Genomic DNA, 25,773 nt, shown 5'->3' on the forward strand with positions numbered 1-25,773 from the left:
TCAGTACTTCCTGATTTCGTCCAGCAGGTGGCGACCTCCGTCTCTCCGTCAGTCTGCGCAGCTGCAGTTTGAGCCACGAGTGTGAATGAGGAAGTGAGTGAGGAGTTCACGACATGAACGTAAACATTTGACTCTTTTAAACCGTCTGTTGTTCATGTGGGTTGTTTTGATAGCTGTTTTTAACCATGAAGATAAACGAGAACTCTTTACTGGAGGGAAACGCAGTGGTGTTGGTTCCTTATACAGCAGAGCACGTGCCCAGGTAACGTCAACAGCTGTCTGTCGTGAAAACTACAAACAGCTGCTTTTAGACACGTGAGCATCACTGCACAGCCTCACCGTCATTTTAACTTCTCCTTTAAAAAATAAATAAATGCATGTTTAATTTAATATTCATTTAAAGTTGCTCCTCTTGTTCTTTGCTGCTCGGCACCTTTGAAATGATTGTTGTCCTCTCCAAATGTGTTTTCTGAGGATTGAAATAAAATAAATGATGATGATGATTTGCTAAACTTTTAAGGAATTGTAGTCTGAAGTATTGTTTTCCCTTCATGGCTGAATATGGCCCTTTTTCTGCTTTAAAGTTGGGACCTAAACTGAACTGGTAGCTCTTTCTCGGAGTACGCTGAAGTTCATTTCTAATTTGTTTAACTGATTAAAGGAGATATGAATGCAGATACATTAGATTACTACAGTGTTTCCCCTACCATTTTATATATATATATATAATTTATTTTTTCACAGATTTGTTTTTGGTCTTTTTGTGCCTTTATTGTAGGGATAGGATAGTGGATAGAGTCGGAAATCAGGGAAAGAAGTCATTTAGGATACCTTTCTGATAGAAAAGGACAGCTGTCATTAAAAGTAACGCATGAACACCAAGATTCCTTCAAGTGTTTGTGTCGGCTTGTCCCCCCCCGCCCCCCCAAAGCTGTAAACCTAGGGGAAACACTGTACTATGTTGTGTAAGTTTACTGGAGAATTGCACAGAAGCAACTTTGAAACATGCTTAGCAGGTAATTCCCTTTTTTGCTATTCACGTTTGGAGCCAGATGTTTGTGTCTGTTTTAGGCTACTGGATAGATTCTTTCCCCCCTCAGTAAAATATACACTTGATATACTAATACACCGCTGTTTTACAAGGGGTAATACACCGAGATATGGAACCAGAAAAACTGCTTTTCGATGTGGATCTTGTTGCTTATGGGTTGACAGGTCTAAAACCTGAAGATTATATGATACCCAGCTTTTACTAGGAATTTAACGACAGATATTTTCTGGCCTTTTTCTCCCCTGATATCAGGTATCATGAGTGGATGAAGTCTCCTGAGCTGCAGCAGCTGACCGCTTCAGAGCCGCTGACCCTGGAACAGGAGTACGACATGGCGAGGAGCTGGAGGGAGGATAATGACAGTAAGGGCTCATCATGTACCTGCGATGTTTTGACGCTGATCAGTTTTTCAGCTGTGAAGGGGATAACTCATCTTTGATAGATTCTTAAAGCATGATATTTTTAACTCTCTCTCATCTTCTCATACCTCTTTTGTAAATAATCGGCTAACACTGTTTAGAACACAGCAATGTAACTTAAATGCAGATGTGTTGTTCCCTTTTAATCAGAGTGCACCTTCATCATCTTGGACAAGCAGCTGTGGGCAGACAGCAGTGTGGAAGAGGAGAAGTGCATGGTGGGAGATGTCAACCTCTTCCTGACCGACCCCTCGGACCCGACCTCGGCTGAGTTGGAGATCATGATCGCAGGTAAAGTTAAGTGTTGAAGTGTTGTGAAGACAACGTTTCAAATTGGGCCCCTCGTCCTGTATAGCCACCAGACGCTCAGATACATTGGAAATGAAAAGTGGATAATTAGGCGCACTAACACAAGCTAACGGCCAGTGTTTGGTATCTGCCTGTCAAACCGAAAACAGAGCAACTCCAAGTTTACCCTCAAACAACAAACAGTGATGAGCGGGGCTCTCTAGCGTTTACAAGTACCTGATGCTTTTATATCAACTATTCTCCGACTACAATGTGTCTTTTGTTTCAACGCTTTCTTAGGCTGACACTGTCTAAGTCTCTTGTTTTTTTCAGAGCCCAGTTACAGAGGCAAAGGCATCGGGAAAGAGGTGACGCGCATGATGATGTGCTACGGTGAGCAGATTGTATTATCTGTTTTTTGACAGAGAAAAGATATCGCCCCAAATGTTTCTTACAACAGTGAATAAAAACGTGAATTGTTTTGAATGATTTGAAGGATGCTGCAGTTGCAAAGAAGGATCTACACATCCAAACTCTGACATCATTAGAAGTGGAAATAATGACGGTTTTGTGGGTCGCAAAGCCCTATAATTACAGCTTTTAAACACGTTGCTCTTTAGACCACAGCTGACGCACAGGACACAGCTGTGGTTGAAAAATTTGAATCGCAATTTCCAAGTGTTGCCGATCACGTTGTTGTCTTCCACCAGGAGTCACCAAACTCGGGCTGAAAAAGTATCAAGTGAAAATTGGACTGGACAACGAGATCAGCATCGCCATGTTCAAGAGGCTCCACTTCCAGGAGGTAGTGAGATCCCGTGACCTCCATGTGAAGGATGACTAAGTATGAAAGGGAAGCTAACCCGACGTCCTCGTGTCTGCCCGCAGGTGTCCGTGTGTAAGGTGTTCAAAGAGGTGACCCTGGAGATGACGGTGGACGAGTCAGTTCGGACGAGGCTCCTGGGTGAGACGGCCGGCATGAAGGAGAGAGACTATAGAAATGCCTGCAGCGACAGACAGGAAATGATGTCGCAGTGAGGAGCCGTTTGAGCTGCACTCACATTTAAAGACTTCCAGATATGAAGGAGATCATTCTGCACGCGAAGGACGGAAACTGTGGAGCCTCATGAAGTTGTGTGGTTAAGACTTTGGGTACATGTTTCACACATTTTTAGTCCATATCGTGGTCCGCATCGGGGCTTGAATCCGCGACCCTCCGGTTCCCAACCCAAGTCCCCACTCACTGAGCTGCTGTCGCCCCACATGTTCTGGTAAACGAGTGCACAGCAACGTCCGTTTTGCGTCAGGATGTGCCTGATTTTCGATATAACACGAAGGTGATAATAGGCTGTCCTTGAATTGTGTTTTATGTGTGAGTTAAAGCACATGTCTTGATCAAATAGGACTTCTAGATTCCTAACAGCGGTGCTAGGTGCCAGGCTGAGCTCATTAAGGACGGTTGTATTATTAGAAAAAGTCTCTCTGAAGGTTTTTGGGACCAAGCACAATAACTTATTGTGAGTTAAGCGGCAAAAAATGTCTTGTCATCCCGGCCCTAATGTCCTTAAGGCACACTTCTAGTTTACAGAAGCATACAATCAGTCATAGCTAATCACTTATTTGGTCATTAATGTTCGGGTCATTGTTAAAATGTTGTTATTTTTTTTAGTTATCTCATAAAACTTGCCGGGTGATAAAAACTGTAATCAGCCCGTTTCAGAGCACATAAAAACAGGGTGCCAGTAGGGTTAAACAAGTTTGCCTCTAGTGCAGAAATGAGTTTCCATTTGGTGGGATGAATCTGCAAAGGCCTAATATGAGTTGAAGACATTTCTTGTGCATTACAACCGATGTGTTTGTCTCATGTTCCTCTTAATTGCCACTTTAGTCTGCTACATTTCTCATAATATTCTTGTTTACCAGCGGAATGACTCCAAATGGAAAAAAAAAAAAACAGCCTGTAATTGTGCTTGTTGTCTCCTCATAAACCTCAGGGTGCGGCTTCCTTCCTCTCCCATTAAGTCGTTATCTACTGAGAACACGATTGATTTAATTTTTGTTGTATTTACATAACTGCTTTTTAAATTTGCTACTGACCAATGGGTCTGGAATTAAAGTATGAAGTGAAGTTAGACTTTCATATCTGTGAATCTGTTTAATTAAGTTTTTCTCTGACTCTAATGTGATCATGCTTTTTTAAAACTTGTAATGCTTTCCAAGCTGTCTGTGAAGCCCTTTGTGGCTATGTGAAGACAAATGAAATACAAATCAAGGATATTATCATAGCGATTCTTATAATTGTTATTATCACCACCTGTCTGCAAGATCTTCCAGCAGACAGAGCAGCGCAGAACAAAAAGTGAAAACACATCCTGAAGTGCATAGCCGTTTATTGACGCTGACAGTGTTTGAGAATGAACAGAGCTGTACGAGAACCACAGCAGCAAAGGCAGCTTTTAGTACACAGAAACCCCCGAACAAAAGAAGAAACAGTTGCATCTCAAAAAGCACGTTAAACTGAAGGAATCTTCAAATAAAGCGTCTGCCTTTATATGACTTCAGTCACAAAGTATTTTAGACTCTGGGCGGCCAGTTTGACAACACGGGATAATTTAGGGATTCAAAGCTATAGTGGATTTTACAGCTGCAACTGTCACACTCAAAAGGACCATACCACTGTCTTTATGTCTCTTTATGTGTAGTATCTGATAAAAAAAACATAAAATAAAAGCATTTATAGGATAGTTAAGTGAACTGCTGTGTTTGTAAACCGTTCTTATCTTGCAGACAGACCAAACAATCCAGCCATTCATCACAGCCCCGATATACTTGTGTTGAATCATTTCTGCATTAATGGCATTCAAGTGTAGATCATTTAAACTGAGATCTGCGATTGTATCATCTCATTAAAAAAACCACATTGACTGTTCCGACATCTTCAGCGTCGAGACGATTCTGGTTATGTTGCAGAAATAATAGAAAGCAACGATTGGAGGGAAAGTCGCCTCAAATCGGACGGTCTGTAACCCAACAGAATGAGATGGGAAATGGGTGTAAACTTGTCACGTAGACAGGATGAATAGTGGAGTGGACACATCAGATTACCAGTATGGTCCTTTGTTACAGTGTGTGCAATGATGTACTAGAGAGCCCGAGTGATTCCAGTTCTTTTTTTTTTTTTTAAGGAACATAAATACATGAATTCTTTAATTTAAATAAAATCAAATGTCATTTCTTTGCCTTTTGTTAACATAAACAGGAGCTGAAAGTCGGTTAATGGTTAGCCAATGGGCAGAGGAATAATTAGCACCTATATATGGGAATTGATGAAGCAGGAATTAAATGATGAATACATTTCTTTGGCATATCTGTGCAGCAACTTCTTCTTAGTCGTTAGCCTGAAGTCTGAAAAAAGCCCTAAGCAGACAGGCCTGTATTTGATTTATGACGAGTCACTTCCAGTTGTTTTGTCTCGAGATCTCGACTTCTCTTGTATCCCCAGGATTGCAAAAAGGACAGAACATAGAAATGGTCTTAATTTAACCTGGTGGTCTGGATTATCACAATGACCAGTTTCTCGTTTTATTCTTTAACATGGTCAGAAAATGATCCCTTTTGTCACCAGAAAAACAAGCTGTGTGACCTGGATATGAAATGAATTAATCTAAACGGGAAAACAATCTTTCTTATCGCGAGGTAACGAGAACAACAAGTCGAGATCTCGAGGAAAACAACCAGGAATGACTCGTTATCACAGGGAGAAAATAAAGAGTATGGATGCATGTCTGATTAGAGGTTTCTGTATGTTCTATATTACAGTCTTATTTGTGATCTAAGATATTGATATTTCACGTCCCAGTTGGTGTGCGGTGGATGGCTGATGGTGTTGAATAGCTGTGAGATGTAACTGGTATGACTGATGTAAGAGTGTAAAGGAGAAGTTCACAGACGAGTGAGCTCTACATTCACGCAGCCTTCACTGCACATGCTCAGACCGCCACATCTGTCACTGGCTGATGCATGACTCTCGCTGGCAGTTAACAGGTGATTCAAAACTCCAGAGCAGCAGGCACAGACAGGGCCAGCGTACATTTCACTTCATATCTCTTAAATATTCCCCCCGAGCTCCCATGCGATGCACGGAAACACACCCCAGCTCAGGGTGGAGATCCGAGTGCAACACATGGTCAAACAGGGAGGCATTTAAGAAGTTTAAAAAAAAAAAAAAAAAACAGGCTGTAGTACAAAGAGGGTACAAGAGCGACAACAATTCCATAGGAATTTATGATTTTAACACTTCTGTCCACCCCCCTTTGTTTTTCTGCACAGACTCCACCTCCCAGCACCACAAACAGGGCGAGGGGATGCAGGAATGCCCGTCTCAATGAGATTCATGATTTCGGCATATTAAAAGGAAATCCCAGTATTCACAGGTTAGAGAGGAAACCTGCAGCTCCTGAAGCTGATGGAGACAGATGATAGCTTTAATTCTTAGACGCTTGTGTGGATTCAAGAAACTCCTTTGCTGCAGAGGACAGATTTGACACCAGCTGCCTGACCACAACCTCTTGCTCTCTGGCCCAGGACAGGCCGTCATCCACGGCGGCATTGACAGGTACACACATGGCTTCCTTCTGCAGGTCGGTCAGTCGGCATGCGGCAGCGACCCCTGCCAATCCCAGGAGCAGCAGGAGGAGGAGCTTGAACATCAGGCCAATGAGAGAGCGTCGAGGTTTAGGCGCCGATTCGACAACCTTTTTATCCGCTGGGATAAAGAGAGAGAAGGCGACATTAGAACGACTCCAAAAACAACAAGACAAATTCTTCTGGTTTAACCTTCCCAGAGAATGTACACAAAATAGCTCCGTGATCATCAACAGTTCAACACCTGCCCCGCACCTGTAGGAGCCATAATGCTTGCACAAAGCCAAGGCTCCAGGTCAAGTGTGAATGAACACAGTTTTACACCAAGTCTTTTTTTTGCTTTATGTTATTGGATTGTTGGAACTCTGTAAAACAAATTTCAATTAAATGATCACCGGATCAAAATGGATTATACGCACTGGACATTGGTTTGGTTACTTGGCTGAGGAATTCGTCCAAACAAATTCCAGGATTCACCCCTCAGTGACTTATTTAGACAAAAGTAGGTTAGTTAAACACGTCTCCACAGCTGCTAAAAACAACATTTTGTTGTCGAAAAAATGCTCAATATTCTTCAAGGAAACCCACTTCTTCTATTATTTATATAATAATAATATATATTATATATTGATGGCAACTGTTGATCAGATTTTACATAACCATGAGCAAGATGTTAACTCATCAACTGACTGAACTTCTGCAACGCATCAGTCAGATCCGCTGGATTTTAACATTCTGGTTTTGGATTCTTTTTTGTATTAAACGAAATACACTTTACCATGTTTTTCAAACGCTTATATGTGTCCCTTGTCTGTCTGCCAAAGCCCCAATTATGAGAAAAGTCCATCCTCTCCGTCTTTTACCTGCTCCACTTTTCAGAAAATGTGAGCTCAAACAGGGCGTTTTGAGATTTTACCTTCATGACATCACAAAGGGCGGTAACTCCTCCCCCAGGTGGGTGACACTCCCACAGCTAGGTGTTTGTTCTGTCCTGAGTCTGACTTCTAAACGTATACAATCGGGCACGGAGCGAGAAAGCCCAAGCCACATCCCCATCCAGAGGGAGGGGCGTGGCCAGACACATCTAATTTGTATTTAAAGCTACAGACACAGAAACAGCCTGTTCTGAGCAGGGCTGAAATAGAGGGGTTTATAGGCATTATGAAGTACAGGACCAGAGAGGATTTATAACAAGAAACTTCACAGATATGTTTTGGGGAGCTCTGAGACTTATTTAAACTGGTTGAAACAAAAGTTAATATGTGACCTTTAAAGGCCCCGACACACCAAGGAGATTGTCGGCCGTCGGTCCTCGTTGTAACAAAAACTTTAAATATCCCTTCAAGAGGTGCAGAAAGGTGAAGAACTTCGCACCTGCTGTCTGTCCGTTCTTTTTCTTCTTCTCCTCATTCTTCTTCTTCTGTTGTTCCCGCGCAGCCGTGGCCGCCATCTGAGCGTTGTATTCTTTCCTCCTCTTCTCCTTCTCCTCCGCCTTCTCCCGTTTACGAGCCTCCTTCTCTCTGGCCTCTCGCTCCCTCTGCTTCACCTCCTTCTTCCTCTCCAGCTCTAAATGAGGAATCAGTGTGTTTCGATTGAATGCAGTCAGACAGATAACTGTAACATTAGTTTATAAAAGGTCATTGACGTTACACTGTTTCACAAAGCTTGTTTCTTCTTTTCTGCAGAAATTAAAATCCATTTCTTCTTCTAATCCTCAGCAGATAAAAGTGCCGTAAGACTTTAAAGATAGAAGGTAAACTAGCTTATCTAGAACATTCAATGCTAGGTTAAAGTACGGTGATTGTCTTCTTTTCTTTGTGCAACACAAACATTTTGGGTCAGTCCTCAACCAAAAAGGTATCGAAGAGGCTTGATATAGCCCTACTGAACAAAATGCAGTTCATAAACGTAATTCAAGTGTCTTTTTGAATGATTTGAAGCTCTTTAAGGAAGTGCTACCTTTTTCCCTTAAAAGGCGTTTCTCTCGTGCGCGATCAACCTCTTCCTGGAGACCTCTCATGTGCTGCAGAACCTGGAAGTAAAAAAAAATCCTTCAGTGACAGATTCTGTAGGCCCCCACCTCTGATCTAACTCTTTTTTTTGTTTTGCTCTTTTTCCTCTCACCTTTGAGGAACACTGCTTGCACTGTTTCTCATCCAGGCAGTCTCCGGCTGCTTTGGCCAAGTCGGGCTCCAGCGGGTTATCCTTCAGATCCAACCACTTCAGACCCTGAGAAACAAACACGCGCAGTAAACGAGGTGAGTAAATACTGTCAGACAAAAAAACAGAGCCAGAGGAGTCACATCGCTCATCATCCAACGCCGCTTTCACACATGTACTCCGGAAAATGTCCTAAGAGAATTTCAGACAGCCTGTGCTTGAAATCATCCAGTGTTGCCTGTTCACACATGTCCCTCTCGGCAGAAAGTATTCCATGTCAGACAGGAGGCAGGGGGTCTTAGAAGGTAAGGCATGACATAAAAAACCTGCTTTGTTGACAGTTTTTGCCTTTTTTTTAATCAATGCAGTGTGTGATTGGAAGTTTCCCCAAGTATAAATGACGGTGCAGAGAAGAACATACTGGCGGGAAGAAAACATAATAATGCAGATTTAATATGTGCACAAAGTTGCACCAATCCCAAGACATTTGTCGGATATAATCATCATCACACCATCTAAATGTGGATTATCCTGAATCCTGCTGTGTTAACACAACGGCTCACCCTGACATCTTCCAGAAATGTTACTACAGGCGGCTGGTCGGAAAAAGAATCTGGATAGTCGGGGTGAAAAATAAAATCTGTACTGAACTATTTTAAACGACTTCTACTACTTTAAGTTAATGCAAAGTATTAACCAATTAATAGATAGTTCAACATTTTGGGAAGTGTACTTTTCACTACCTTACAGAGTTTCATATCAAGATCGATACCACCCTCATGCATGCAGAACTGTAAAGTAGGGCTGTGCAATAAACACATAATAATAATAATAATACTACATTTTATTTATAAGTGTTTTTAAAAACTCAAAGACACTTTACAATAGTTAAAAACATAAAGAACAGCACAGTAAGGACAGACTAACGGACATCGCAACGTTACACACAAATCATAAAGATAACAACAACAAAGGTAAACTACAGAAAACAGGGAAAAAAACAAAAAACAGAAAATTACATTACAAAAGTCTGAAGTTATCGCACTAATTAAGAAACGTTTGCAAGCAAGTAAGCAAGGCTTTCTCAGTCAGCGTTTCATGTTACCTGTTGAATGGAGGTCTGCGTATAATGGTCCTGCTTTTAAAACATTTTCATGCAGTCAGATGAAGCTCAGGCTAGCTACAGTATGTGCTACCCTCAGATTAATTGTTGCCAATTTATTAATATAAATTTAAACAAATTTCATTCTGTTCGGCCATCCTATGCCCCAACACACTGCCTTCTTGACTCTATCCCTTTTTTTAAACAGACAGGTAAAATAAACTGACTTTCAATTTAAAAATACATAAATAAGTGCGAGACATCAAAGATAAGATAACCTCCTCACTCACCACCAAACAGCTGTATCACATTGACTTTTAGAACAGCTGTATTCTTAACCGAAGTGTAATTACCCAAAAGGAGCTTCAGAAAGTAACCCTCTAAACAACACACATGATGTGACCAGAATCTGTAAATGTAAATATCAAGTGAGCAAACAGAGCTTGTGTGTGGTACCCACCCTGAGCTGAGAGAAGCTGACAGGCAGGACTGTCAGCTTGTTGTTGTACAGATCCAGATGCTGAAGGTTGGTCAGGTTCCCCAGGTCATCTGGCAAACAGGTCAGCTGGTTTTTACTCAGATCCACCTTCACCAGGTGGGTCAGGTTGCAGAACTCGGGCTATATTTAAGAAACAGAGCAAGTGAAACAAAAATGTAGTGCTGAGTATTTTTGTTTGTTAACAACGGCAAAAATGTTTGAAAATCTGTGGCGGAAGGTTAAAGTCTAAAATAAAAGGAAGGAAATTTGGAGAGTAAATACATAATATCAGTATCATCATTTAAGAGACTATTCCATTTTTAACATTTACAAACCCCATGCATAAGATTGACGAGGAGGAATAAAAAACATACAAGGAAAAGATCGAAAAGGGACGAATGGAAATGAAACCCTTGGATTCACTTTTGTTAGGTGTTTAGATTCAAATAACAGAATGTTTTAATTTGCCAGGAAGACCCTTGAAAATAAAATATCGTCTTTCTCTTATTTTTCAGCTTGCAGCTACATTAAGATGGTTTACAGTGCTTTCCAATGGAGCAAGAGGAAGTAGTTACTTTAACTGTCAAACCTATTTACTCTTTGTCTTTCTCAAATATAAGATACAAACTTCTTCTTTCAGATTCTTACTTTCTTTAACTTAGATATTTAGTGATTTTACACCATTATCTATCAACCTAAAGCCTAAAGGTTTGTGATAAAGAAATAAAAATCTTCCAAACCTTTTCTTTAGCTTTTTTTTTTTTTTTTTTCTGGACACTTTCAATTACCCAGAGAGTTCAGGGGGAACATGTTGTGTTTACTCCAGATTTGTGATTGTTTTTGTACTCACAGGGAGGGAGGTAATGTTGTTGCAGGACAGGTCCAACACTGTGGCTTTAGTGAAAAAAGCCTTTAGGGACAGACAGAAAATAGCATGGGTCACTTTATTAGGCAGCTCTAGTAAAAAAAAAACTGAAATAACATTTGCAATCTTAACATTTCAGCGTGATATTTGAAGTGCCAGTGAATTAATACAAAGTCCTAAATGTAAACTGTGAGAGATGTGAGGATGAAGTGACTCACCAGCTCTCTGACTGGCACCTCAGTGAGGTTACACAGACTCAGGTCCATTTCATTACCACTGATTTTATCCTTCAGGTTCAAAACTTTGCTGTTTTTACTCATCCTGGAGTCTGCGTGAAAACTCTGAATAGCTCGTCTGCAAAATAAAACACTGAAAGGATTTAATTTAGAAGAAGTTTTAACAGTTAAACAGAGGAGACTTTAGTCATGCACAGACATAAAAAAAACACCTCTAATGTCAACGTTTTTCATCATCTGCTCACCTGTTATTAAGGCTGTGGCACAATTGTGTTCAAAGGTGACGTGCGAAGAAAAGAAACTCAAGTAGTCCGACTTCTAAATATGCAGAAAGTTGGTGGAAGAGCCCGGACACGTTAGTAAATCAGTTATTTTGGAAGCTCTGACTGCTCAATGAAAATCCACGTCACTGATTGAGCGACAGCGACGTGACGGTGGAGCAAACAGCGCCACCTGCAGCGTCGGAGGAATCTTAGAACACATTTCAAATATGAATTACTACAACACATTTTTTTGTGTAGTAGCAAACCCCAAACCATGCATTCTCAAAAAAGGCTGAGCCCTCTCCAGTAAATTTTAATTTTACCTACGTGTATTTAACCATGAAAGAAATCTCTTTTCCTGGCCGAGACAGTCACTAGCTCATTTTACATTTATAATCGAAATACCTAAATATTTGATATTTGAACTACTTTTTATACTTAATAATGAGACACCACTCTGGCTTATATTGATAAACATAAGTCTGGGGGAACAGCTAGAAACTATTTGGAAATCAACACAATGCCAGCAAGAATGCAAGCTGTTATCAAGTCCAAAGGAGACCATAATATACAGTTTTTTTTTTGTTATTATGTGTGAAAAAGGACTATTTAGATTGTTATTTTCCAAATAAATAACAACATTTTTTTTTTTTTTTAGTTTTCAACAAGTTTTTGAAAGATTTCTAAAATATGTATGTTTTCTCGTTTTTATGACAGGTGGTCTAACACATTTGATCCAAATACTTGGGGGTGCACATGAACAATAAACTGGACTGGAAGCACCACACACACACACACAGGCTGTCTACAAGAAGGGTCAGAGCAGACTCTACTTCTTGAGGAAGCTTAGGTCTTTTAATGTGTGTCGCAAAATGTTATCCATGTTTTATCAGGCTGTTGTGGCAAGTGCCATTTTCTTTGCAGCCGTCTGTTGGGGCAGCAGCGTCAGGGGCTTGTGACTCTAAAAAGCTTAACAAGCTGATTAGGAGGGCTGGCTCTGTGCTGGGGGACTGCTGTTGGAGCCCCTGGAGGTGGTGTTGGGGAGAAGGATGATACAGAAACTGTTGAACATTATGGACAATAACATGCATCCCTTACACAATCTCGTGTGAACAAAATAATGTTTTTAGTGGGAGGCTAAAAATTACTTTTTTTACCTACTGCAATTGCACTTTATAACGACTCCCCTTTAAGTAAGGACAGAAGACATTTAAACTTTTAAACTTCAGCCTGAGTTGCATATATCATATATCAAACTGTATTGTGGGCTCATGTTTTTTTTTTTGTATGGGTGGGATATGTATGTATATATGTGTTGTGTTGTGTGTTTGTATGTATGCTGGCTGCTGGAACACCTCTATTTCCCTGCTGGGATGAATAAAGTATATCTTATCTTGTCTTTATCTTATCTTACTTGTAAATTTTATATTTTTTAAGAAGCCTTTTTTTTCCCCCGGTAGATTCAATTATGAAACCATTTTTTCCGATTGTGCCCAAAACGTCTCCAATGACGTAATAGATCATGACCGTTACAGTTTGAGTGATTTGATTGGTCGGTTGTAATTGAGTCTAATTGAGTGCAGTGACTTTCCCCGACATACTGAACTCTCACAGTTTCAAGTTTCAGAGTTTAAAACAATTGAACGAATCGATTTTTTTTTGTCGGAGAGAATATTAAGTCTTCCCAATGATCGAATAACAGACTCCGTCGATTTAATTATCACAAGAGACGAAAGAAAGTGGATGATATACGGTGCGTGTGCGCGGACCGCTAACTGTAGCCACCAGGATGCTAATCGGCGACATGGTGGAGACTTCAGGACGGACGCCGCACACGGAGGATAACGTGGACGACGAGGAGGACTTCTAAAAGGAATTGAAGGAGCTTCATTATTACAGTAAGTAATCTAATGAGCTGGAACTAAGCTACTTCTGTCATTTCCTGTGTTTTGGGCTCGGTTTAACTGCTTAATTTAAGTCTAGGGGTGACAGGCAGCTGTTAGCGATGTTTCCATGGTAACCAGTAATTCAGCTCTTGTCGGTCGTTTTTTTCAAATTCATTTTTTGGTGACTGTGATTGCAGTCATGATTGTCAGTGCTTGTTTTTCCTCTACTTTTGGTATGCAATGTTTGTTCAATAGCAATGCAATAAAGAAAAAAAAAAAAAAAACAGTATTCGGAAAAAATTAACTTTATCTGTAAGGCTTTCAGTACTAAGTTAAACAGATTACTTCAAAAGACTCTGTCTGTGGTGGCAATCTAACAACAAAAAGTGCCACTGGAGGGAACTTTAAGTCATTTCCAAATTATGGTGGGTAAAAAAGGGAATGTCTGCCGTTAATTATGTTTGCAGTATTTATTTATCAACAATCTTAAAAACACCAACAAAAAGACGGGTGTGTAGGCCTATTCTGCATCATACGAAACTAGCTCATAAACATGGATAAAGTCTAAACGCGCCAGACAACATCTTCACACACCTATGGTTGGAAAAACTGTGTGGCTTCCACTAATTCCCTATCCCCATTCACCTGTGCCTCCCCTTTCTACCTACCTGTGGCTGTAATTACCAACCATGCCCAGGTGCGCAGGTGACGTTTGCAGCAGAAAACGTCCACACAACCAACCACACACACAAACCACAACACACATGACATTGGCGACAACGCTGTCTTTTTGCCAAAAGAGTTGAGTCAATGGTGATCTTGGTTATGGCCACGTGGTTAGAGCTCTTTTGCAGTATTTCTGGGTTTAACTACCTGGGTGTTGTTCATGGACTATGTATAAAGTAGCATCTTTATCTCTTACGGTGAGGTTTTGAGATAAGCCCTCAGTGGGTTTCTACTTTACCTACCTTACCTAGTTCCAAAAGTCTCTCGTAGATGCATTTTTTTTTTTAATACCAGCAGAGGGACAACATTGAAAAAAGTCGTCAGATTTTTTTTTAAGGCGTTTTCACATTAGGCCCGATTGTTTTGTACCATGCCCGAGCTGGTCTTCATTCACAGTAGTAATATACATTATTATATTCACATAGTAATATCGTTACGTGGCCGAGTGCACTTGCGCATACAGTCCGATACAGCAGGTGGCAGTATGCACATGGTTGGTTTGCAAAACGTCCAAGAAGCAGGAAGAAGAAGAGGGGGGCCATGGCTAACTGTGGATGTGTTTGTTATATCTGAGACGCCAATGTTGACCCTTCCTACTTCCACATCTACTGTGCATCCTACAGCAGAGGGTAAAATGGGCAGCGCGGATATGACTGTTTTTGAAGCAACAGAAGCCGTCATATAGCTTTCCACTTCCTTATTGAATCACGGCTGCATTAACATCTGCTGCGGAATGTACTCTAGTACACATAAATTGAGCCCCGAGACCACCTCTGCAAGCAGACTTGGGCACGCTACCCAAGTACGGTACGTTTGTGTTCAAACTGATCAAATGAACCAGACTTTGGGGTCAAGCGTACCGGGTACCTTGTGTGAAACCACCCTTAATCTACCCAAATGAAGTCAAGTTCTCAAATTATGTTTTAGCTCATTTTAAACAGAAATAAATCCCAAACCACTTAAGTTTTGCAGATCTAATTCATTCAGCTTTATTTAGTATAATGATACAATGATCACCTTACTACTTACGTAGCCGTAGTTGCTTATATTGAGGCTGAAATTTTTGGTTCTTTCTCAAGACACAGATACATGGCAATGACAGAGGGAAAAGTCTTTATTGTATATTTTTCAGTTACAAGTGTGATACATGTTCACAGAACCACTACAGCAAGTTCAGATACAGATTGATTATCATGAATACATAATCTAAAGTGCAGATAAATATGAGAGAGAACAGCACTGTAGGAGAACATTATATTAATGAACACATGCAATAAAGCCCATTCAAACAGAATATCATAGAAGTGTTTCAAGATTGTTAACATAGCACTGGATCAATTTAACAAGTTAGCTTACAAGTGTTCAGTTAGTTAACCAACCTTTTTTACTTCTTACAGTAAGTAACCCCCAACACTTAACCTCATAGTTATCTCCTGACACTTAAAGTTTAGAGTCGGTTTAGATCGTGCTCGATGTCCAAGACAGGATCCTTCAACCTCTACTGCAGACTTTCTTTTTTTTTTTTACTGTGTTGGTGCCCTGGCTCAAGGGATAGTATTGTGAGTTAGGTATTATAGCTTAGGTTATATTTATATATAAAACAAAGATTTGACAGAATTTATGATAAATATTGACTTGAATACTTAGTGGATGCTTAATCTTTAGTAATTTTCATAAATTTGATTTTGCATGCATGAATATGTTTCATATTTTATAAGGGATACAGTCGATGCATCAGTTTATCAGACCCATATCAGCCCTTTATTGACAGACATCGGTACTTTGGCAAATAATGTGACATGATGTGTTGTCTATAGCCAATGTTTATGAGTTGTGTTGTATCAATTTAAAGCTGTCATCTAGTGCACCTAAATGCTGATTCAGAGAAGAGGTTTTTCATTGGGCAGAGGAAGTCACCTGTTGGACAAACTCTGATCATACTTCTCAACCGGAAGGTCGAGGGTTCGATCCCCAGCTGGGCAACATGTCCGATGTGTCCTTGGGCAACCCCGCATTGCTTCCGCTGGTTATGTATGAATGGGATTAGTTACTTCTGATGGATGATACTACATAGCGACCACTACCATCAGTGTGTGAATGGGTAGGTGTGACATACAGTGTAAAAGCGCTTTGAGTAGTTGGAAGACTAGAAAAGCGCTATATAAGCTCAAGTCCATTTACTATTTAAGAGTCTTACACCAAAAGACGCACTGAAAAAAACAAAGGTATCAGCATTCAGTTAAACTGTTATTTTAAACATCATGGTTTTTAGAATCGATGCATCCCTATATTTTATGTTGGGTGGGGTATTAATGATTCCCATATTCCAAGATATATTCACCTATATTCAAGAACATGCATTATTACTAACATGCATACTTGATTGTTTTTAAATATGTGTTTTGCTCAAATCCACGTACAACAGGACTGTGCTCTTAAGCTTGACCTTTGACTTTGTGTCCCTTTTTATTTTTTTATTTTGGAGTCTGCTTGTCTTGTAAACTAAGCATGCTTCATAATTACGTAAAGCCATGCATGTATTGTATTAAAACGTTATGTAGGCTACAAGAGGTACCTGTGCTCAGGCTCGGTTAGTCCTGGAGCAGTGTGAGTGCAGGCCAGCAGATGAATGGGGAGGGAGGGGGGGGGGGGGGGGGGCAATCATGCTTAAGCACGGTATGGGACAACTGGGCCTAGTGTGAGTGTGCCCCTTAATAAAAGTGAGAGCTGTTTTTGGGGAGAGGGGCAGAGCACACATTGCTGTGAAGTAACTGAGAATGCGCTCCATTTACCACACAGGACAAAACCTATGGACAAAACGTGCATGCTGCACAGGAATCTTTTTATCTTGATTATCTTGTTTTTATAATTGTAGGAAGCCTTCATGGTGATTCAAACTCAAACTCATCAGAAGAAGGTGTCTTTGTTGGATTGACCTCCTCTGCTTGTTCATTCCAACTGTGAAACATAAATGCTAAAAACAGACTGGCAGTAATGATGTAAAAAATAAAAAAAACTTTGTTGACTGTTTTGGCCCTTCTTGTCCAGCGGCCTGCCTTTCCTTCTTCCTTCCTGCTGCTCAGGGGCGGAGACAACTCTTGCAACATCTCCGTTTCAGAGGCATTGGACTCCTCAGTCAACTGGCTGCTGCTAGTCTGAAAACACACATGAACAGTGTTTAGATTCTGTGACTATACTACCAGCTGTGTGTTCAGCTGGTATTGTGTTCTGTTTCTGTTTCAAAGCTTTGGCTTCCTCTGGTGCTCTGTTCAGGCTTGCTTGCTGGTTTCTTTGAGACCCTGCCCACCTACCTGTGACTGCTGACTGGCTTCATCTGGCTGAAAGGTCATGAAAGCCAGCTGTTCTGTAACCATTAGTTCAGTTTTTAATATTTTCCTAGGTAGATTAATTTTATTTACAAGTAGTGGTCCCTTTATGAAAAGACAGGAAGTTAGCAACAGGAAGTCATAGTCAGGAAGTGAAGGAGTCACATTGCGAAGAGGACAGCCATAATGTTGTTTTATATTATTATGTTCGATTGCAATTCATTATTTGTCATTTTAGAACGTTTTTATCTGTAGTTGGACGCACATTGCTATCAAGCTATTTTCAGTTGATTTCATGGAGCAGAAGAGCTTATAAGCTAGCTTTAGTTGATTTAATGCATAATGTATGCTACGTTTGTAATCACAAGGAGGTCATAGTAACAAAATACTACTGCTATGACATGTTGTATTTTGGGTAACTCTAGTTACGATAGTTTGAATATAATTCATGTGTAAAAATAAGCAAGTTAAAAATGGCTTAAAAAAGTAATTTAATTTATGGTGACAGTATGTTCATGGTACAGTACAAGATAATAACGGTAAGCATAATGTCTGATTATGCCCTTTGTCTGTTCTCAGTTTCACCCTTTTTGTAGTCAGTAAACCTGTAGACAAACTGACGACTGTCTCCAGAGCTTTGATGAACGGAAGGTGCTTACTGCCAAGATATATTTGATACATGTATTGAGGGCAGCATACCAGCCTTTTTCAGGTTTATCTCCCTCTGGACAGCCTTGATCTTTTGTGAGTGCGGCAATTTTATGAGTAAATAATAAATAAATAGAACAGGTCGGTAATATACTTGGGGGGGCTATAAATATACACGTGAGCGGCCCAAGGTATAGTCTTTGTGTGGGAAACACTGCAGCCCTATTAAATAAAATGTACTACTGAAAATGTTATTATCAAGCTTTTGTGACAAAATGAATTTTTCCATTTACTTACTTACTAAATCTTGATTTATGAAAAAAAACTGAGACCAAGCAACGGTTGTAAAATGGTGAATTAAATTGTGTTTGTGATGTATTTAAACAAAATCTGTTGATTTACTGAAAATTCTACATCAACATTTTAAACATCAGGGTCCAGCAGTCTTAATCAATAATTTATACAAAGACTTTTGAATGTTGAATTAAAACAAGTGAAATGTAATTCTGACCTCTTTAGATACTGGAAGCATTTCAGAAGGCCTTTCCCCAGAAGATCCAGCACAGGCAGACGTCAAGTTTGTCCGTTTCTTTAAGTCTAAAAAGAGTCAAACTGAGTTTATACTACAAATAACACATCACTCATTAGACATTTACCTGTTGGATATTTAAAATAAAGGCTAAACATCTGTAGTAAAATCCAGATGTTTAGTTTTTTTCTCCCATTTGTCTCAGCAAATCTCACCTTTGAAAAATGTATGGAATTTATTTTTCCCTCGTGTGTCCTTACAGTCCTCACTCAGGCTTTGTTCTTTATCTGTCCAATCATTCTGGGGTGCAGAGTCTTTCTCCATGAGGTACATCACAAAAATGGTCTCTAGGAGACTCAGCATCATCAAACCAAAGATCCCAACACAGTACATTGCTGAAGAGATAAGGAAGGAAAATAAATGGACTGTTCATTAAGAGTACTTTTAAAAGGAAAGTACTTTATTTTTTACCTATAAGTGGAATCCTGTTTGAAGAGGGTTGGATAATTTCATTCAGAATGAGCTGCATCACTGTGACAGTAAGCAGCACAGTGACCTTGAAGCTGAGCTTCACCCCCCCATGCTCTGAGATCATGAAGGAGGCCAAATCCAGACACAAGAACAACAGGACAGGCAGGATGAAGTTGACAATGTAAAGGATGGAACGTCTCTTCATGGTGATCTGTGAAGTTAAATTTAGATTCAGGTTACATAAATAGTATTTAACAATGTCTGGATCAAAGTAACTAGCTATTTACATCTCTGTCTCCTATAGATTACGTTTTGATGTCACATTCCTAGATTCAAACCAAGAACAACAACCATGTTCCCAGAGTAACCTTGTTGTAGTTCATGAGTAAAAGTAAGAGCTGTGTATCTTATTTTGTTTACTCATTTATTTTCCTTTATTGCTCGTTTTTTAGTGTTCACAATGTAATTGTTAAGAGTGTTAGTAAGTTCAATGAATGTATGTGATGCAGATGTTGTAAAATCAGTGAGTAATCATGTTTAATAATCATGGTCTCAATATCAATCAAAATAATCCTAATTTGGATTTTTGCAATATTCGAGCAGCCCTATTTTCAAGGCCTTTTGGCAATCAGCATATTGACACTAGGCGACTAGGGGTGTGAAATGCATCAACTTCAGGAGCGACGTACTGGAAGAATTGTTTTACTGACATAAAATGATTGGATTCAAATCTAAAAGGAGCATCGACTCTGAAGCTGAATTATTTTGGGAAATATACATGGTGAAAGAAACTAGAACTACATGTACACACTTCATTTACATGAAATTAAGGCCTCATGCAAGACAACAAAAAATTAAATTTGCTAATATTGCTGCACAGATTTACATTTGCACTAAAATGTTAGAGAAATTATAAAGACTCAAAATAGAAATACTTCAGTAAATAACTTGAGACACAGAGCTGAAAATGAAAAATGTTTCCCTGCAAGTTTTGTTATCTGTAAATGAAATACTCACAGTGTAAACCATCGTGCTTTGATTGATGAAAAAGTTGTCGACATAGTTGTTGGCGACAGTAATGTCGATGAACTCCCAGTCCGACTGTGTTCTCATAATTTGTTCAGACCATCCTGTTATCCACTCAGAGCCCCCCCACTTTTCAAGCTTAATTTCCTTGACTGAGTTGGGGGAGAAGAAAAGAAATGTTGCCAGGTTTGCGTGATCAACATATTATCAATGTTGTATGTTTGAGCTGACAAGAGAGTTATGAAAGCATTAGGGATGCAACAATTCAGTCAGTGTGTTCAATATGTACCTCAGTTTTCTGTTCAGTTTCTGAAGGCTGTTGGAGGTTTTTTTTCGTTATTCTGGAGTTTTCAGCATTTTTTACAGGAACAGCAAGGGGTTAGGAAAAAAGCTAATTATTTGTATTCCAAATCTATTTCTTTGTTTTACTTTTAAGGAAACTTACTTTTCCATTTATACACATTCCTGGTGTATGTTGTATAGTCTCAGTGAAAAGAAGTCAGCGTTTAAGTAGTGCCATGTAGGCCCGCTGTACAAATCGGAAGACATTTCTGTATTTGAATAGAAAGTAATTTGAATTCGGTAACTTTGTGTCAATTGGTGCTTCTTATTTTCCCCGTTAGCTCTGACCCCGTCTGCATCATGCACGTAACAGCTGGTGTCTGCGTGGGTAACAATCAGCAGCCTCACAAACTCGAAAAACCACAATTGGTTGACACGTATGAACTGTGGATGCCGTTCCGTTCAGTTCAATATTATATTGAGAATTGTTGCGTCCCTAGAAATCAGCTGGTAAAACCTGGAAACATATGTTTCTCTGTATTTACTTTCACATGCCTTTCTTTTTACATCAACCCCAAACATTTGCCCCTTTGCTTTCTACACATAGATTTCAGCTCAGTCAAAAATGAATCATTATAATTAAAACTTTGTACTCTGTTACCGTTGTATATGACAGACTTGAAGGTGAGGTTGCAGCTTTGAATGTCGAAGGGGAATTTGTAGACATCCATCTTGCAGGTGGTAAGCAGCACCATGTCATTCCTATAAGTGACGTCCCCATAAAAACCAACCCTGAGATAAGGACTCTGAGTGGCCTTATCCTTCTCTGTCCTGAATGAGAACACACACACATTCAGGTTTTCAACTTCATTTTACATCATGTATTTCATTCTATACTGCCAATGTTGTAGCTGCAACATTACAGCCATATCAGATTTCTCCATAATAAAGGCTGTCATTGTTGTGTACCCACGTGCTCGTGAACTGTACCGTGCTGAAGCACACCTGCCAAAGCCAAGGAAGTGTATCTTGCTTGAGCACAGTACGGAGCGATCACACTGGTCAAACGAACTGGACTTTAGGGGTGAAGCGTGCTTCGGCACGGTACAGATTGCCAGTGTGACCACGCCCTGAGTGTCAGACTGAAGAAGATAACCTTTTGGGTTTACAGTAGTGCTGACAATGAAATTGTATTTTCCTTCCTTTTTCAAGACACTTCAAAATGCTGGACACAGCTTGGACAAGCTTGTTAATGCCCAGTTTCTGACTCACAAAAGTATTGAAGTTAGTCCATGCTTCCTCTTGCTCAGTTATTTAATGCAAGTTGCTTTCAAATAACGATATGATTTAAATTTGTAAGTAATTGAATATAAATAATAAAGGAAACTGAATGTTCACACTACAACTGTAGCTCTGTTTTTTGCTCCTCGAATATTTTTATCTTTATTTTGTATTTTATTGTGCACTGTGTTCTCTTTTTTGCTCCCTTTGCTGCAGTCTCTGTAAATTTCTCTGTTGTGGGATAAATAAAGGTTTATCTTATCTGAATGGTACGGAGCCCCTAAAGGGACATAGGCAGAAAAAATAAAAATATATGTTTCTTGTGCGCACCAGAAGCTAACTGGTGCTCACGTGAAAGTTTTGCGTGTGCACGAGAGAGGTTTCTCGTGGGCACCAGAAACCTTCTCGTGTGCACCAGATATCAGGTGCACAACGGAAACCAGCCAGTCTTAGCCTTCTGTGTTCTTACAGTACAGGACTTATTTGAGCTATATTTTAACCTTAATTACTTAATTACAGGGACATAACTGCTTTGCTTGTGCACCGTCACCGTTATATTGTCTCAGAAAGACATGTTAAATGTTAAAGTCTTGTCATCTGTTTTGGCGTAAGGGATACACTTAGAAATATATTCACAGATTCGGCTTTCCGCTGATCAATAACTCATCAGCGGAACATTGCTCTTACAAAACCGACACCTCTCTGCAATCACAACAAGATAGACTGCGAGCTACATTCGTATTTTCCTCAAAACGAGCCGTCCTCCGCGCTGGGGAACTTGCATTGGCCTCTAAGCAGAGCCGGCTGGTGCTCGAATGCGCAGGGACCGTCTGCAAATTGTAATACCGAAAACATATGATCCAGAAATATTCAATAACTTCAGCCAGGAGAGGTGTAGTGTCATGAAAATCATTTTACACATACGTGATCTCATGTTTTTCATACTACATTTCTCAGATTGGAAAATAATACTTAAAAAAAAAATTGAGGATTTTTTAATAGCCTGTAAATAGCCCAATGTTCAATAAAATCCCTTTTGTAAGGTGTAGGGTAAGACAAAAACCCATTATGTATAAATGTCCTCCTGCTCTATAAACTACATCACGTTGCTTTGGATAAAGGGCTTACATGTAATTTCAGTGATTTTGTATCATTAAATTTGGTAATGAAATATGTAATAACTGTACTATAACATGTTGTAGTGCCATCAAACTCACAACACACATAAACCATGTCCTCTTGATTATACTACAACTCTTAGTTTGGTAAAATGTGCTTTAGGTATTACAATTTGCTTCCATATAACTTCAAGGTTTTCTTGATAGGTATAATTATCAATAAAATCACTATTACAAGTTATAGGGTGAAATAAACATCATTACATACACTCCATATCATGTTGTTTACACAGTTACAGTTTTGGCTTTCACTCAATTCTGAGGATTTCTTTTACCTACCAAAAACAACACAATTTCTTTCCAATTCAGTTTTTAGTAGCAGTACTCAGTTTGAACAGTAGGGGTCTCTTATAGCCACAACTATGACACTTAGTTTGGAAACTGTGTTTTTGCATAATTTAAGGGATTTTTTTAACATGGATATCATTAAAAAATAAAGGGTCACCAACATATTTCATCACACAAAGTAAATCATGCTTAATGCTTTTATATTATGTGTGCTGTGAGAAATTTGAAAAAAATGAAAAGTAATGTTTAGAGACATTTCTAGAACAAGCACAATGGATTTTGTGAGGATGATCCGCCTTGGAAAGAGGAAAAGGAGGACTGGAGGACTAATTGAATATAAATATGTAAATCCTGTTGAATCTGATCAAATAAATAAAAATATACAGGATAAATTACTCTGAGCCTCCGTGACACTGCATGGTTAGTCTCTGTTAACAGACTTCCTGTGAGAGCTGTAGTTCAGTGGAGTTGTTGCGTCAAAACTAAAAAGTGTCCCATAATTTATTGAGGATGAAACGTTAGGACATCTTTTGATCCACTGCTACCGCACGAATCAAGACAGATAAAAAATGGCCGATGTAGGTTTTAATGTTGTCAACAATTACAAATCTGTGATGTATGGAGTCTTCTCTGAGTCCTTCACAGACAACAAAAGGAGACTTTTCTGGCTTGTGATGTGTCTCATAAACGATCTGGAAAACCAGAGCGAAAGTAGTTATTAATCAGAACATGATTTGTAGTGACTGTTTATAAAAACATCATTTGTTACCTCAGGAGGTGGAAAACTACAGACCTGAAAAACAACCGTCCATTACCCTGGGACCTGTTGAATATTTAATACCTGATTCTGATGTTTTGTTTTTTCTTTTGTCTTATTTCAGTGGTAGGTATTGTGAATGTGTTGTTGTCCTCTTTACTGCCATTAGCTCTTATGTAGGCTTATTGAAATAAAATGTGTTAATTTTAATCTTAAAGAAATACATATATGTAAATATATATGATGACAACTGCCAAGAATCACTTGGTGAAAAAAAAGCGTTCGGCTTCGGAGTTTCTTTTTTTCTTTTTTTTTTTTCCAAGAAAGAGAAAAAGGGGTGATTTCTGCAGTAAAGCAAACTTTTAAGCAACGGATTACTTCGACATTAAACTATACGACTGTTTCAAGTTTTGTGGCTCGAGACGTTGAAAACAAAACCGAGAGCCCGTTCTGCCTGAAGACGGAGGTGAACGCACAGATCTGGAGGGCGCTGCCTTTTACCCTGAAAGTGTTCAATGTAGCCCTTTATATGATGTTAATATAAGCAAACTGTCAGATTGTCAAATCCCTGCTCTGCTCCGCTCACATTCATCACTCCCTCTCTCTCAGTCGCTCGACCACTCACACTGCACGTCGCTCTGCCCGACCCTGATAACAGCAGGTGAGATGACGGAGCGTGCAAATCAAGGGGCAACCTCCGGTCTCGAAAAATGAAGCCCTTTGCGGAAGTACAAAAAACTGCAGTTCCTCGAGGTTCCGCTTGAGGCTGGCTGCAGAAGCGCCGGAAGTGCCATAAGCCCACAGCCTAAAAATCCCGTTTTTACCACAGGAATCAACATGTTTACAGCCTGGTTCAAAAAACGAGATATATCTGAGAAGTTGACGGCCCCTTCTCCTCACACTGTGGGGGGGTGAATTTTTTTATAACTCATCAGATTTTATTCTATTAAGGAAAACGACTATGCCCATATAAGGGTTGTGGCAGATTTGATTGACAGCTCTGCGCACTGCATCTGTCTGTCAGGTCAGCAGGTCAGGAGGTCAGGAGGCTAACACCTTGATCCGTCTGATTTCTCCTCTTTCTTACTTTGTTTGGAGAGTTTGTTTAACACATATCTGACAACATACATGGCTTGCTGTGCAGTTAACAGACCATCCAACAAGTTGATACTTCAGTTTTCTTCGGTAAGTGATATAGTAGTGTTATATTTACTGCTTACTCAGTGTCTGTATTTATATTTATGGACCTAGCTTGTTTAGCATTAGCTTGTAAACCAGTCGACTAACTGTACTCAGTGTAGTCCATTATTTACATTATTTACAAAGGTTTAGAAATGTTTGTTGTTCAGATGTTGTTGTTGAAAATAGTGAGTTTGTGTGATGTTAGAAGCTAAAGGTTCATCTTGGTGGTTATCTGACGTTATGATGAATGTTATACTCCACGTAAATGTCGACATTAAAAAACAAACTTTGTGTAGTAATTATCCGTCAGTAACATAAACTGAACTGAACCTAATGTGCTGTGTAGGTTATAGAGGATGACATTAATGTTACATGGTTGATGTAGTGTCTTAAGATTTGAGCGAACTGTTAACAAATTTAAAAAAATGCACTTTGTAAGAGCATCTGTAACCATTAAGAACTATATTAATAACCATATTAATTTTCACTGAACTCATACACAGAATATAGCTGTAGAAATATAAAATATAAATAACATATGGAATGAAAATAAGATATAAAGCACATAGATATAAAGTATAAGAAATAGTTTGAAGAATACAGCCATGTACTGAGCTCATGTTAATAATAAATGAGTTACTGTATGTTCTGTACTGAAGCACAGAGAGTTGGGACCTGTTAATGATT

General features: G+C 39.4%; 3 protein-coding genes and 1 long non-coding RNA gene across 6 annotated transcripts in view; 2 read left to right on the forward strand and 2 right to left on the reverse strand.

The window, feature by feature from the left end:
• The first annotated feature begins 44 nt into the window (after window positions 1–44).
• nat9 (N-acetyltransferase 9 (GCN5-related, putative)) lies at window positions 45–3,892 on the forward strand. 2 transcript variants are annotated; one of them, XM_020630807.3, is made up of 6 exons: window positions 45–262; window positions 1,304–1,413; window positions 1,621–1,761; window positions 2,092–2,151; window positions 2,469–2,563; window positions 2,647–3,892. In XM_020630807.3, exons 1-6 carry the CDS (start codon window positions 186–188, stop codon window positions 2,794–2,796), a joined length of 633 nt encoding a protein of 210 aa, XP_020486463.1. In that variant the 5' UTR covers window positions 45–185; the 3' UTR covers window positions 2,797–3,892. The 2 variants fall into 2 exon arrangements, with proteins under 2 accessions (XP_020486463.1, XP_029132626.1); XM_029276793.2 differs by having other exon boundaries at window positions 78–119.
• Window positions 3,893–4,131: 239 nt separating this feature from the next.
• Window positions 4,132–11,649, reverse strand: lrrc59 (leucine rich repeat containing 59). Of its 2 annotated transcripts, none has more exons than XM_020630806.3 (8): window positions 11,489–11,649; window positions 11,226–11,361; window positions 10,993–11,052; window positions 10,125–10,283; window positions 8,527–8,631; window positions 8,362–8,434; window positions 7,777–7,968; window positions 4,132–6,523 (listed from the first exon to the last, which is right to left on the reverse strand). In XM_020630806.3, the coding sequence occupies exons 2-8, from the start codon at window positions 11,325–11,327 to the stop codon at window positions 6,243–6,245; spliced, it is 972 nt and encodes a 323-aa protein (XP_020486462.1). In that variant the 5' UTR covers window positions 11,328–11,361; window positions 11,489–11,649; the 3' UTR covers window positions 4,132–6,242. The 2 variants fall into 2 exon arrangements, with proteins under 2 accessions (XP_020486462.1, XP_020486461.1); XM_020630805.3 differs by having other exon boundaries at window positions 11,226–11,376; window positions 11,489–11,645.
• A 1,429-nt stretch (window positions 11,650–13,078) lies between these two features.
• LOC136177280 (uncharacterized) overlaps window positions 13,079–25,773 on the forward strand; it is a 64,023-nt gene continuing 51,328 nt past the window's right edge. The window contains exon 1 of the long non-coding RNA XR_010664919.1: window positions 13,079–13,404. This is a non-coding gene — a long non-coding RNA (uncharacterized lncRNA). The remainder of the gene's footprint in view (window positions 13,405–25,773) is intronic.
• LOC136177251 (5-hydroxytryptamine receptor 3A-like) lies at window positions 15,221–21,222 on the reverse strand. The gene is made up of 6 exons (XM_065949198.1): window positions 21,062–21,222; window positions 20,110–20,270; window positions 19,093–19,303; window positions 18,837–19,016; window positions 18,604–18,689; window positions 15,221–17,273 (listed from the first exon to the last, which is right to left on the reverse strand). The coding sequence occupies exons 1-6, from the start codon at window positions 21,153–21,155 to the stop codon at window positions 17,001–17,003; spliced, it is 1,005 nt and encodes a 334-aa protein (XP_065805270.1). The 5' UTR covers window positions 21,156–21,222; the 3' UTR covers window positions 15,221–17,000.

This window comes from Labrus bergylta, chromosome 21 (genome assembly GCF_963930695.1).
Source record: "Labrus bergylta chromosome 21, fLabBer1.1, whole genome shotgun sequence".
Taxonomy (NCBI): domain Eukaryota; kingdom Metazoa; phylum Chordata; class Actinopteri; order Labriformes; family Labridae; genus Labrus; species Labrus bergylta.